The sequence below is a fragment of the Lutra lutra genome, chromosome 5 (genome assembly GCF_902655055.1).
Source record: "Lutra lutra chromosome 5, mLutLut1.2, whole genome shotgun sequence".
NCBI lineage: Eukaryota > Metazoa > Chordata > Mammalia > Carnivora > Mustelidae > Lutra > Lutra lutra.
Genome location: NC_062282.1, coordinates 123446184 through 123461416, shown reverse-complemented (window position 1 = coordinate 123461416; position 15233 = coordinate 123446184). Strand labels below are relative to the sequence as shown.

General features: G+C 33.5%; 1 protein-coding gene across 2 annotated transcripts in view; it reads left to right on the top strand.

The window, feature by feature from the left end:
- CHD1 (chromodomain helicase DNA binding protein 1) overlaps window positions 1-15233 on the top strand; it is a 74202-nt gene that overhangs the window by 41700 nt on the left and 17269 nt on the right. For both annotated transcript variants that reach the window (XM_047729164.1, XM_047729163.1), the window contains exons 18-26: window positions 2516-2587; window positions 3034-3183; window positions 6347-6495; window positions 7043-7139; window positions 7245-7340; window positions 8990-9166; window positions 12048-12208; window positions 13515-13556; window positions 14557-14687. In XM_047729164.1, the coding sequence (XP_047585120.1) occupies window positions 2516-2587; window positions 3034-3183; window positions 6347-6495; window positions 7043-7139; window positions 7245-7340; window positions 8990-9166; window positions 12048-12208; window positions 13515-13556; window positions 14557-14687 (1075 nt within the window). The remainder of the gene's footprint in view (window positions 1-2515; window positions 2588-3033; window positions 3184-6346; window positions 6496-7042; window positions 7140-7244; window positions 7341-8989; window positions 9167-12047; window positions 12209-13514; window positions 13557-14556; window positions 14688-15233) is intronic.

Below are 15233 nucleotides of genomic sequence, written 5' to 3'. Positions count from 1 at the left end.
TTTGAAATTCTTCTGTATAGATTTTTATATAAACTGTACTTCTAAGATACTGGGTCTATTTAAAAAATTTCTATTTGTGGAGTGCCTGGTGGCTCAGTCAGTTAAGCTCCTGCATCTTAATTTTGGCTCAGGTCCTCTCATGGTCATGAGATTGAGCCTGAAGTCCGGCTCTGCACTGGCTGTGGAGCCTGCTTAAGATTGTCTCTCCTTGTCTACCTCTGCCTTTGCCCTCTCCTCTCTCTCTCTTCCTCGCTAGGGGGGGAAAAATTTCTATTTGTCGTTATTCCTTTTTTTCCTTTTTGACCTTATATTTAGCAGCAAAGCAGTTTTTCTTTTCTCTCATTTTTATTTTAATTCTGTACTTCTGTGCTCAAATCGAAATGGCCAGACTGTTACAGATTCTGAAGAATAATGTTCTCATAGTTACTCTGATACATAGCTTGCTGAATAAAACTACAGATGACTCTAAGGAAGGTACAAAAGGCCAAATGGTCTTATATTCCATTTATTCATTATTTATTTTGAAATCTATTCAGTATAATTGAGGCTAACATTGAATGTTTAATGTTAAAGAGACAGGTGCTAATCTCAGTACTTTTCTAATAATTTGTTTAATCCTTATGTAATCCTTTATAAACAGTGCCTAGAACCTAGTGAACTTCAATCCTATAACTAGTTAATGACATATATTTAGTGCAGGAAATAAAACAGAAGCAGAATTATAAGGATGAATCTCAACAGACATAATCCCTGCTCTGTTAGAATTTAAATCATAATGTGGGAGATAGATATTAAGCAGGTAATTATACATAAAAATAACATTACAACTCTGGTAATGTCTGCTTTGAAAGACAGGTTTTTGGTGATATGAACATGGTTGAGAAATATGTAGTCGTTCAGGCTAGGGGAAAAGTATGGAAAAAGTATCATTGTTTTTTGTAACATCTTGATTGAGATGTAATTTCCTTCCCATGCAATTCATGCATTTAAAGTGTACAACTAAGTGATTTTAAATATATGCACAGAGTTGGGTAGCCAACAGCACAATCTTAGAATGTTTTATTCCCTCAAAAAGGAATTACCCTTCAGCTACCATTGTATTTCTCCCTATCACCCCTCCGTGCCCACCTCAACTCTCTCGGTTGTTTTTAGTCAAGCTAGTATATGTACATGGTCAAACAAAACAATAGAGTAAAGAAATGCTTGTTTTCAGCAGTTCTGTGCCCCTAATGCCTTCTCATTCCCAGATTAATTCCCAGAGAAAACTATTTTTACCATTCTTTTGGTCTAGTTATATCTCAATAAATGATATAGCCACTGTATTTTAAAAGTTTACTAATTGTAATTGTTAATGAAAAGGAAACAAATAGCACTATTTAAAATATATATTTTCAGCAAGTGTTTGGTAAGCACTCAGTATATATCCAATACTGAGCTAAGTGTTTTTACTGTTTTCTCTCACTGAATGCTCTGAATTTTGTGAGGGAAATACTACTATTATGATTATTCCCTGAGAAAGAAATGAACAAGGTAAAAAGTCAAGATCATTTGTCCAGGAACCCATGAATACTGAAGACACTCAAATGCAGGCTATTTGACTAGAACCCGTGGTGCCCCAAATCAGTGACTTTCATACTTAATCAGGGGGTTTTGGTGGATCTACCTCCCTCTTTCTTTCCCTCCCTTCCTTCCTTCCTTTCCTTCCTTCCTTTCTCTCTTTCTCTATCTCTCTCTCTTTTTTTTAATCTTTAAAGTTTTTATTTATTAGAGAGCCTACATGAGCAGGGAGGAGGGGCAGAGGGAGAGTGAGAAGCAGACTTCCTACTGAGTGCAGAGCTCAATGTGGGGCTCCATCCCATTACCCTGAGATCATGACCTGAGCCAAAGGCAGACACTTAACCGACTGAGCCACCCAGATGTCCCTGGATCCCGTTCTCAGAGTTTTTGATTCAGTACATCTGGGATGGGGCTCAAAAGTTTGCATTTCTAAGTTCTCAGGTGACATTGATGGCTGTTGGTCCAGTAACCACGCTGGACTTAATCAGCATTTATAAAACTGTGGTCTGTAACCAGTTAATGGATCTGGGAATCAGTTTAATGAGTTGTACCAATATTTTGAAAAAATGAAATAGATTTTAATATATGTGAGTATATCATGGTACATTGTTTTCATGTAACTTGCTTTGGGTACACAGCTGTGTACTCATTCATATGTAAAATGTATTTCTTACACTGAGACTCAGGTGAAATGGTAGCCATTGCCATTATTTACTGTTATAATCTGGGGAAATAGTTTTAGTGGTTAAGAGCACAAACTTGAGAGACAAAATGCCTGGACATTGTCTTCTTGCCTCTTAGGTACCTTATATTCTGTTACAGTCTTAGCAAAAGCAGTACAGCCTTTTCATACTTAATTTCATTGATTAGGTATCAATGCTTTTAATCTTGTTGATTTTAATATTATTTTTAAATATTTGATTTGATTATATGCAGTATTTTACTGTGTTCTTTCTAGAGATTAGATGGATCAATAAAAGGGGAGCTGAGAAAACAAGCTCTAGATCATTTTAATGCTGAAGGATCAGAGGTATGAATGGTTTTAAAATTGTGAATTATTTTAATCACTATTTTAGTTGTATGTGCTTTTTTTTTTTTAAATCATATTGTTGTTACCCAGTTTTGCTTTGTGAGGTTTTTAAAAATCAATATTCTGTGTTAAATCTGAAGAATTTTACCCTTTTTAATACTGTTTCAGCATAGGACAGTTAATTTGATTCAGAATAAATTAGCCCACTTTCATTTAGAATTTTTTAAATTTGGTGTATATTATTCCCATGTATATTTGTATTTAGGAGTCTTGTTGACTGGTTTTGCTAGAGGTTTTGTATTTTAGTATTTTTTAAAACTACTTTTTAGTTTTATTGGTGAAATACTTCTAAATTCAAAAAAATAAATTATTAAATTCTCTAATTAATTATTCACAGTCACAGTTTAGAAGAATTTAAAATCGAGCCTATTTATAATTCCTTACAGGATTTCTGCTTTTTACTTTCCACAAGAGCTGGAGGCTTGGGAATTAATTTAGCCTCCGCTGACACTGTTGTTATATTTGATTCTGATTGGAATCCACAAAATGATCTTCAGGCACAGGCTAGAGCTCATCGAATTGGGCAGAAGAAACAGGTATTTTTTTTTTCTTTAATTTTACTTTTGTATTCTTTTTTTATGATCATCAGTGTTTGGAAGTGATTTTGGTTTATCTTCCTGGTCAAGTCATTGGAACACAGTCATGTTGCTCTTTAACATGTAAAATATTAAGGAACTCAAATTTACCGAAAGAAGGTCTGGCAGAATTGAAGTAACTGCCAAAATAGGATTATTCCCTCTCTTTTAATCATACGTTTTGTTTACAGCTATAGAGTACCAATGTTTTTCATTCAAAACCTAAACTTTAAAATGTTTTTATCTTAACTACTGAAAGAGATTTTCTTTAGTATATTGCTACCTCTTTCTTAACCTGTATTTTATCCATTTGCCTATAAGATTGCAAAAAAGCCATTCTGATTTTATAGTTTTTATATAGCTTTCTGATACTGTTATAATAGGCCTTGAGAAAAACCACCTGTCATCATTCTGATGCCTTGGTCTTTGTATTTTAATTCATTTACCTACATCTAGAGTAGTGCTTCTCAAACTTCTCCAAAGCAGGAGATAAGAAACAACAGAAAGACTTATGGGCACATTTATACTACTTTTTAAAGATTTCATGTTTTCTACTGAAAAATTTGTCCATAATTTTAAATTGAAAAAATATTTTGCCCAAATAATTCTCATAAAACTCTGATCAGAAATACATTATGCTTCTTTCTGTCATTTTTTATACTCTGGAACAATATTGCATACCCCTAACTGAAAGCTTGTATTTACAGTAGTGGTTCTTAACATCATCAGACCCAGTGACTACTTTTATATCAGCTGTTTTTAGCACCTCCTTTTCTTTGAATTGAATGCATGAATTTGAAAATAATTTGAGTGCCCTATTAGCAATTTAGGTAGAAAAAAAAATAGAACAAAAACAACAACCCAAAACCTTTTTAAAAAATACGTATTTTAATATATAGAGCTACATATATAGGAAAATAAGAGCAGAACTCATTCTCCATTGGAAGTACCAAGGAAGGAAAGATCCAGGGGTATGTTGGTGCATAAGAGAATAGCAATTAATATTAAAATTGGTCATAACTCTTACTTGCATATTATAGAGGTGCACTTGAAGCAGGGATAATAGCATGCCAAGATAAATTACAGACTGCCAGAGAGGAGATGGTGAAGAAGTAAGGTAATCTTATAAGTGAGCTGGACCTTGTGAATAGTCAGATTAGGCCTGTTATTATGAATGAGATGGGGCATAGTGGTTAATTGCACTAAACCTTCCTGTATTGAAATCCTTAACACATGGCTGGGCTCATTCCATTTATACTACTTAGATACTAATTAAAGGCCACCGCATTTTCCAATAGGTGATAGAAAATAAAGGGTACATTAGAAGAACCAGTTAGATAAAAATACTATAGAAAGTTGCATGGTAGACCTCTGGGAAGAATATCTGAATAGGATAATAAAATGATGGTAACACAGATTTCTTACATTTATGTTACAAAACTTTTAAAAAATAAATGTGATACAAACATAACTATATTTTTAAATATAATTTAATTATCACTTAACACATTTAAAATATATAAATATGGATACATATTTTTATTAATGATTATTGAGTTGTATTCTTTATTATTTGATTATTGGTGTATTATAATAAGATTGCTTCCTGTTCCTGGGTGTTTTTTATTTTTTAAATTTTTATTTAAATTCCAGTTAACATGCAGTATATTATTAGTTTCAAGTGTACATCATAGTGCTTGAACTCTTCCATACAACACGTGGTACGCCTTACAACAGGGGCCCTCCGTAATCCCCATCACCTGTTTAATGCCCCACCCACATCCCCAAGGTGGTAACCATCAATTTGTTTTCTGTTGTTAAGAGTCTGTTTTTTGGTTTGCTTCTCTTTTCCCCTATGAGCATTTGTTTAGTTTTTTCAAATTCCACATATTTGTGAAATGCACGTGCCTATGGTTTTACTAGTATTTGGTTCTAAATCTGACACAAGGTATTTCATATCTCTTATTAAATATTTATATGCAACAACTATAAAATGAGTATAGATGAGTCATACAGATGCGTTTTATTGGTGACACCAATACTGTACACATTTGGAAATAATTTTTGACAGAGATCTAAATAAAATGATATCCTGTTATCTACTGATTTATGAAGTAAAAATGCTGGGAAAAAAGTGTATGTATTAGAACTTCATTAAAACTCTTATTATTTACTTTAAAATGGAATCGAATTTAGACTCAAAATAATTTAAAAGTTTTAAAAAAATCATTTATAAGACTTGAAAGACTCAAGATACTTTTTCTTTGTGCCTGATTGTCCAGTTTAATGCAGAATGTCTAATGTCCCAGGTCCCTGTGCTCTTAAGTACTGGTAAACCCACCTGATGATTTCAAAAACTATGAAAATGTCCCCATAAATTTTCAGAATATCCCTATATGGTCCTACTGTTTATATAGAACTGCTGGTCTTGAGAAATAGGGCAAAATATCTACACATCATTTTTTTTGTTTTGGAAAGCTTTGTCTTATGGCAGGGTTTCATCATTAACATGGGAAATGGTTCACAGAATTTTGGATTATATGAAATATGAAACAATCAGAATTAGCATAACTGATGTAATATGTTTACCACTTTTTCCCACTTTTTTTTTCAGCTAAAAAATAACTTAAAAATTACTATTATTGCTTTTATTTATTTTTTATTTTTTAAATATATTTCTTAAAGATTTTATTTAGTTACTTGAGAGAGAGAGAGATCACAAGTAGCTGTAGAGGCAGGCAGAGAGTGGGGCGGGAAGCAGGCTCCCGGGGAGCAGAGAGCCCAATGTGGGACTCAATCCCAGGACCCTGAGATCATGACCTGAGCCGAAGGCAGAGGCTTTAACCCACTGAGACACCCACGCGCCCTGTCATTGCTTTTAAAAAAAAAAAAAAAAAAGGCAAATAAAATCTCCTGACCAAAATATGAAGGACACAGCCTCAAAATAATCTTTAAATTGAAGAAGTTTAGCTTTTATATATATTGGGTTTTTTTTTTAATTTTTATTTTGACCAGTGAAAATTTCACATAGGATGAGCTTCCCTCTATGTAGAGTATTTGGGTGTTCGTTAGCAAGTGAATCCTTTTTACTGCATTTTATGTTTCATCATGCGTATCTTTACAGGTGAATATTTATCGTCTAGTTACGAAGGGATCAGTTGAAGAGGATATACTTGAAAGGGCCAAAAAGAAGATGGTTTTAGATCACCTTGTAATTCAGAGAATGGACACAACTGGGAAGACAGTACTACATACAGGTTCTGCCCCCTCAAGGTAGTTACTTACTTTAATTTTTTTTTTTTTTTTTTTTTTTTAAGATTTTCTGGTTAGAGAGAACATGAATCCGGGGCAGGGGAGAAGAGAGTCAGAGGGAGAAGCAGACTTCCCCCTGAGCAGAAAGCCTGATGACACGGGGTTATATCCCAGAACCCTTAGTTCATGACCTGAGTGAAAGGCAGATGCTTACCCCACTGAGCCACCCAGGCACCCTGGTAGTTACATACTACAAGCTGATCTTTGATGTATCATATTTAGTATTGTAATTCTTCAATTTTTTAAAGCACTGGAGTAATTTTTAATCAAAAGCATACATTCAGTACTGATTTCACCACTCAAGTTTTATAAATCTTGGGAGAAATTCCTTTAATTTCCAGGTTTCAAGTTCTTATCTTTTAAAATAAATGAACTTATAGCACTTCACCTAACTCTGTCATATAACTTATATAAAGTTGACTGTGTCAATAATGAATGAAAGTGCAGTGTAAGTACTAAATTGTTAACTGTTAATATTAAGCATTTTTATTTGTCTGTCTTTATTTAGTTCTACTCCTTTCAATAAAGAAGAATTATCAGCCATTTTAAAGTTTGGCGCTGAGGAACTTTTTAAGGAACCTGAAGGAGAAGAGCAAGAGCCCCAGGTAAAAAAAAAACTTTCCTTAAAATGTGCCATTTCTTTAAATTTATGAGGTATATTTACTTCAAAATATATTAAAGTATACTTAAAGATTTCTTTCTAATTATAGGAAATGGATATAGATGAAATCTTGAAGAGGGCTGAAACTCATGAAAACGAACCAGGCCCTTTAACTGTAGGAGATGAGTTGCTTTCCCAGTTCAAGGTAGATTTTCTTTCTTTGTAATTTTTCCTTTAAATTATCTAAATTGAGAGGGAGTGATTTTTTTTTTGTCATTTCATGTTTTATTAATCTCTTTAATCACAGTCAACATAATTTCTTAAGATTTTTGTCTTAAAATTTTCTATGTGTTTGAAAATTTTTCTCCCTTATTTTGACAAACCAGTAGCAACTTGTTTTGAAAAGGACCAAATCATTTATGAATAGGTATATTTAATGGAATGAGGAGGGCTGTTATTCTAATTAGCTTCTAAAAAAGTGCTTGGCAACTAGCACATCCTCAAATATTTGGGTAAATGAGTGAACATGGTCTCTAATGGAGATTTCTATGACGGAAGGCTTTTAGCTAGTGTTTGTTGGAGCAGTTTTTGATGTTAGATTAAGTTAAGCATTGTCATACCTAAGAAAACTCAAGTTAATCAGTCCATGTAAGCAATGAACTCCTATTAGTACTTATAAATACCCCTGGTCTGGTAAGGGCTAAAAGGTTGCAAGGAGTCCTAAAGCAGAATAAGTCAGCCAACCTCCTAGAGTAAGCTGTTTAGTGTAAAGAAGCAAGTTCCTCGATAGCCATTTTCCAGGAACTGAGGGTTCTAAGAAGGGCAGTTCAGTTTGTGTCATTTGTTCATTCAACAAATATTTATTACATTCTCTGTCTCTCAAATAAGTCTTTAAAATAAATAAAGACATGAAAGGATGAACACTATTTGTAGTATCATTTCTTAACACAGGATAAGCATGGTTTTTTTTCATCCAATTTTTGTAAGTTTTATATGCCACTATTGGCAGTTAGCTTTAATGAATCCCTTCTGTGTACCAGTCTTCATAGTTCCTTCAGTATATTATTTAATCTTCACAAAAGTTATTGAGCTCTTTCTATCCCTTTTTTTTTTAACATTGAAGAAACCAGGAACCCAAGATAACCTAAGGTTATCTATGGACCCAGAGTTCTTTGTGTCTTGTCAGTAACTCTTTGTACTACTTTTTTATGATCATAAAAACAAGAATATTGCAGACACCTGGGTGGTTCAGTTGGTTAAGCAGCTGCCTTCAGCTCAGGTCATGATCCCAGCGTCCTGGGATCGAGTCCCACATCGGGCTCCTTGCTCATCCGGGAGCCTGCTTCTCCCTCTGCCTCTGCCTGCCATTCTGTCTGCCTGTGCTCGCTCTCTCTCTCTCTGACAGATAAATAAATAAAATCTAAAAAAAAAAAAAAAAAAAAAAAAAAAATCTTTAAAAAACAAGAATATTGGTTTGTTCTATAGCACTTTGTACTTAATGGACTGGTGTGCTATTTTCTGCAAAAGATGATTTAACATGTTACTATAAATTATATTGTTGGTCTGTCAACTGATTTTGTTGAGCAGCAGGACAAAAGAGAATCATTCTATAAGGCTTTTGGTTAATTCTACTTTGACCTAATAAAAAATAACAAATAATAAAGAACTAATAAAGAATATAGATAGCTTAGCAGTCATTTTTGGTTTAATCCATAGTGATATTCATTATCCTGAGGATATTTAGGTTTTATTGCCTTATTCTGGGATATCACTTCCTCTCCCCTAAAATGCAAAATATAATTTAAGGATGAGTTTTTCTTTAATGCTTATTCTGTTAAAATTCTGGAATTTAAGGTTGCCAACTTTTCAAATATGGATGAGGATGACATTGAGTTGGAACCAGAAAGAAATTCAAAGAATTGGGAAGAAATAATTCCAGAAGATCAAAGAAGACGATTAGAAGAGGAAGAAAGACAAAAGGAACTTGAAGAAATTTATATGCTTCCAAGAATGAGAAACTGTGCAAAACAGGTGATCTTTTAATTTAAAAGATGATGTCTGTCGTTGTAAGGGTATTCATACCTGGACTGATCTGGTTTTGTTTATAAAGCATGCTGGTCCATTGTTTCTTTTGTGGTATTTCATCTGATTTAATCATTCTTGTCTCATAAAAAAAAGTTGGAAAGTGTTCACCCCTCCTCTGCTTTTGGGAAGAGTCTGTATAGAATTGGTATTCTTCATTAAATGTTTGGCATTATTTGTCAGGAAAACCATCTAGGCTTGGAGTTTTCTTTGTTAGAATTTTTAACTCTAAGCTTTTTTATAAATACAGAACTATTCACAATATTTCTTTCTTGTGAGTTTGGCAGTTTGTTTCTTTCAAGGAATTTGTCCATTTTATCTAGATTATTGAATTTAGGGACATGAAGTTATTCATAATATCCCTCCCAAAAATCATCCTTCGTTTCATTTATTTTTTCTGTTTCAATTGATTTCTGCTCTTTTTTACTCTTTTTGGCTTTGCTTTAATTGCTCTACTGTTTTTAGTGTCTTAAGATGTATTCTTAAGAATTTAATCAAGACCTTCCTTTTATAATATTATCAGTGTTTAATGCTACAAGTTTCCCTGTAAGCACTGCGTTTTTTTTAATCTTGTAAATTTTGATACCTGTTGTGTTTTCATTTTCATTCATTTCAGAGTATTTTCTAATTTGCCTTAGGGAAGCACTCTGACCCGTAGGTATTTTTTTGTTGGTTTATTTTTGTTCTTTTTTGTTATTACAGAGTTTAGTTTAATTTTCAAATATTTGGGAGATACTCTTATTATCTTTGTTAATGATTTCTAGTTTAATTCTGTCATTATCAGCATACCTTGTGTGATGTGAATTTTTAAGTTTATTGCTGTTTATTTTATGACCCAAATGAAGAAAATAGGAGATTTTAAATAATGGTAACAGGGTCATGCCAGGTTACATGAGATCCTACAACAAAAGGAAAGAAACTTTAATACTAGATTTTTTTTTTTGTTTGAATTAACTTTTGTTTTTTAGAATATTCAATTACAAGATTATTTGTCTTGATTACTGAGCTTTTTTGGTGCCTCCTTAAATTTTGAGTCTGAGGCAAATGAGGGAATTGCTTAGTCATTGTTCTGCTATCTTTCACCCAGGGGTAGAGTGTTTTGTTTTCTTTTTCTTTTCCTGCAACTGTATTGTGTCTTTTGGTGAGGTGCCCGGTGAGGTGCCCTCAGTGCCCTCAGTGAAAGTTTTTTCTGATCTCCTGCCCAGTGTTACTCATGAGCACCTGTTGGGAGTTTTGCAGAGGAATGTGTGAGACGGGGTGCAAGTTGTATTCTCCTTGCCTTTCATTTCCAGGGATCCCGTACTCTCATAGTCACCCAAACAAAGCCTTTAGCAAATTTTAGCTAACTTCCTTTTGCCTGCTTATAACTCATGCTTTTCACAGGTGAACCAATGTTCAAGTTAAATCTTTTCTTACCAACTCTGCTGTATTTCCTTATATTTAATAGTATAAAAATAGTCTATATTTGAGACTATTAGATTGCCTTGTGATTGTGTAAGAGTAGTTAGGATTTTGTAATTGAGATTTGTTGTTAGGATCGGGACATCCTATCAATAGGCAGAAGTGGAGCCAAAAAAAATGTGGTCTGAAAGTGACATGTATGTAGTTTCTTGTTAGTGTTTATTTCTGCCAACCCCATGATGATTTCCTTTTATAGTACACAGGAAGCACAGCATTATATTACTTCTTGTGAAAGGAGGTTAGAATAAGGAAGAACTGACTACTGTCTTTGACTTTCAGTTAGCTTTCACCATATTAGGGGTTCAGAAAATGCACTGTGACCTTAGAAAAATTCCAGAGAGTTATAAAGATATGTTTTGATGTTTCTGTTAAATAATTGGTGTTAGGGGTGCCTGGGTGGCTCAGTGGGTTAAAGCCTCTGCCTTCGGCTCAGGTCATGATCTCGGGGTCCTGGGATCGAGCCCCGCGTCGGGCTCTCTGCTCGGCGGGGAGCCTGCTTCCCTCTCTCTCTCTGCCTGCCTCTCTGCCTGCTTGTGATCTCTGTCTGTCAAATAAATAAATAAAAATCTTAAAAAAAAAAATTGGTGTTATAAATACTGTTACTTCAATTCTTATTTAAAAAAATTTACCATTGAGGTTGTTTAATTCTGTTTATGCTATTTGATTAATCACTTATTAATAATTTTTCTCATTTTTACAAAAGAACAATTTTGGGGGCACCTGGGTGGCTCAGTTGGTTAAGCATCTGACTCTTGGTTTCTTCTGAGGTCATGATGTCAGGGGTTGTGAGATCCAGCATCAGGCCTCATTCTCAGCAGGGAGTCTGCTGGAGATTCTTTCTCCCTCTTCTCTGCCCCTCCCCTTCTCACATGTGAGCATTCTCTCTCTAATCAATATTTAAAAAAAAAAAAAGACAATTTTGTATTTTCTTTCTAATTTATAAGAATGTTTTAAAAAATGTGGGGTGCCTGGGTGGCTCAGTGGGTTAAAGCCTCTGCCTTCGGCTCAGATCATGATCTCAGGGTCCTGGGATCGAGCCCCACATCGGGCTCTCTGCTCCGTGGGGAGCCTGCTTCCTCCTCTCTCTCTGCCTGCCTCTCTGCCTCCTTGTGATTTCTGTCTGTCAAATAAATAAATAAATCTTAAAAAAAAAATTTTAAAAAAAATGTTTGGGGCTGTTAATAACTCTTTGTCATTAAACTGCCATGTTTTTCTCTGTTTTGTTGGCTTTTTTGGTTTTATTTATAGAAAAATTTTTGATATACAGACAACATTTGAATTTGTTAATTCTCTTAATGTTTTCTTTGCTCTTAGAGTTAGAAGGCTTCTTTAGTCTAAGGTTGGATAAATTTTTGTTTTCCAATTCCAGATTAGTTTTAATGGAAGTGAAGGGAGGCGCAGTAGAAGTAGGAGATATTCTGGATCTGATAGTGACTCCATCTCAGAAAGGAAAAGGCCAAAGAAACGTGGAAGACCACGGACTATTCCTCGAGAGAATATCAAAGGATTTAGTGATGCAGAAATTAGGCGGTAAGATGACATAAGACTATTTTACTTCAACTTGCTTTTGTTAGAAGGTGAAATTTAAATGTACAAATTTCCATAATTTTCAAAATTAAAATGAAGGTTTTAGAGGAGGCAAATATATGATAATTGTGTAGGAATTGGATGGTTCTGCTTTTGGGTCTTCATTATAGCTATGGAAAATAAAGTTTGGTATCTAATCTCTGCATGTTATTTATTGTTAGTCTACTTAGACTGCTAAATTTTTTTGGTTTTATTAATGTGGTTTGGAATAGTGACCCTTTTGAATAAGGAGTGTATATTTTAGTACATTGGATTTATTTATTAAAATTTTTTCCTGCATTTATGACTCCCAACATTACTATTTTTATGTGGGACTACTTTAGTTCGATATTTTTCTATTTTTTTAACACTGAGGAGGTTTGCTTTTTGAAAGTAGCAGTGTTAAAAGCATTTCTGATATGTCCAAGTAAGAATTGAGGTAAGATAGTCATGTAGGATAAGTTACAGTTTTCTTTGAAAATATGTTTTTCTTTATATACATTTATATAAGGGGAATGGGATATCAGCCTGCTTTTGTTTATGTAATATTTTTGCTTATGAAATTTGTAAAAAGGTTTGCTTACTGTTATATTTTGAGAGTTTGTTATTTCTTTCAAGCCATTTTAACTCTTTTCTTTTAAATCATAGACCTGACCGATAAAGTTCTTCCTCATTCTTTCTACCAGAAAACTAAATATGTTGTTAGATTTTGTTAAGGGTACTTTTATGACCACCTGATTTGCTGGACTTTCTGTCTTTAGTTGAAGAACATTTCAACTTCTACTTTTCCTGGATATTTTCCCTCATCCATCAACCACTTGGTAGCTTTGTTCTTAAGTAAAATTTTTATTTTCCATTGTTGGTATTATACCATACATCTGAAATAAAGCTATTATTTAGTAAACTTTTATCAATACTTGGAATGTGAAGGAGGTGTAGTATGGTTGATAATTCTGGACATACTTCCTGTGGTAGCCTTGAACTTGTCTTGTGAAAATAATAAAATAATTTCTAAAATAAAATTTAGCTTCTATTGTTTTATTTATATTGGTTTCTAAACATCATGCTGGGTGTTAAAATATGTCTTGTCTTACTTGGTATATATTAATGTTTTAACATTTTTGTCTTTAGCATGGTTTCTTCATTTGTGTTAGTAGTAACAGTGCCTTGAATTAATTCTTGCACTAACAGTTGTTTTCTTATTTCTGTATATTTATATATCATTTTTTAATGGATAACACATTTAAACCAAACATTTATTTTCTGTTAGGTTTATCAAGAGTTACAAGAAATTTGGTGGCCCTCTGGAAAGGTAAATATTTCATTCTTAGAATCACAGGACGTGTGTTATGTGCTTTCAGCTTTATTTACATATATTACTCTTGGCTTTAACTACTTCATTAAATTTGCTTAAAAATCATTTACAAAGTTTCCCTAATTATAGTTCATGTTTAAAATTTAGTTTATCAGGACAGGGGTGTGTGTGTGTGTGTGTGTGTGTGTGTGTGTGTGTGTGTGTGTGTTTAAGTTAATGGTTAATTTCAATAATTGTTGGTGATTTGAATATTCTTTGTCCTTTGTTGTGGAAGGCCCAATGTCTGAATATACAGTAGCTAAGACTCAGATTGGCTCAATTCTATTTTTTCTCTCTAGAACTCCCTCTTAAAGATATTTTCTGTTTTATTTTGGATATTTAGAGTTACTATATTTACCAAAAAAAAGTCCACATATAATTAGACCTGTCCAGATCAAGCCTGTGTTCAAGGATCATCTTTATTACAATGTTTAGCCACTTTAGAATTTAAGATATGATTGGTTATGAAGAGCTTTTATAGAATTATTACATAATCTTCAAGTTGGAAGCATACCATTTTTTTTTTTTTTAAGATTTTATTTATTTATTTGACAGAAATCACAAGTAGGCAGAGAGGCAGGCAGAGAGAGAGAGGCAGGCTGAGCAGAGAGCCCGATGCGGGACTCGATCCCAGGACCCTGGGACCATGACCTGAGCCGAAGGCAGTGGCCTTAACCCACTGAGCCACCCAGGAGCCCTGGGAGCATACCATTTTTTTATAATGAATCGGTTAACTTTATTATTCTTGAATAAATGCATAAATAAATAGTTTCCCTGCCAAATTTTTAAACACTTTTTGAACTCCTTTTTTATGTATCTTGTGCCATTTATGTGAACTAGACTTTTTAGGGGATGTAGAGTGACATGTAGAGGTTGAGGTAGAGTGGAACTACTGTGTCTTAAATGCTACCACTTTATTCTCTGTATTTACCTGAAAATTTTATTATTTCATTAACAGATTAGATGCAATTGCTCGGGATGCTGAATTAGTTGATAAGTCAGAGACAGACCTCCGACGATTAGGAGAATTGGTGCATAATGGTTGCATTAAAGCTTTAAAGGATAATTCTTCAGGAACAGAACGAACAGGTAATATTAAAGTGAGAATGATTTAAAAAGAGAGTAACTGGAAGTTTCAAATAACGCTTTTACTGAGTTAGGAGGGTATTTACCTTTTCACCACTCTTAAAAGATGCTTTGAAAAACAAAGCAGGACCATACTGGGTAATAGGAAAGGGTAACAGAATTGTATTCTTGAAAGCAGTAGATTCTATCTGTCTGATGTATTCTAACTAATTGGTAACATCAGAAGTTTCTGTATTTTTAGTATAGATGGCTGGGAAAAGATAGTGTGCCTATGTGGTAATGGCTTTGGGCATAGTTATTTCATTATGCTTATTTTGTAATTTACTTAAAATATTTAGCTAATATTTAGTAATAAGGTATACTGAGAAAAATTATGCTAGAACACTTATTTAGAAGGTAAGAGTATTAATAGATGTATCTTGTGCAATTGATAAAACATTTATGGGAATACTTTCTATGAAATGCTTTCTGTGAATCCACATCTGCTTTATTGTAATCTCTATAGTATGTACTGAAAAATCTTGTGAAATTTAAGGTTTGCAGCAAGTG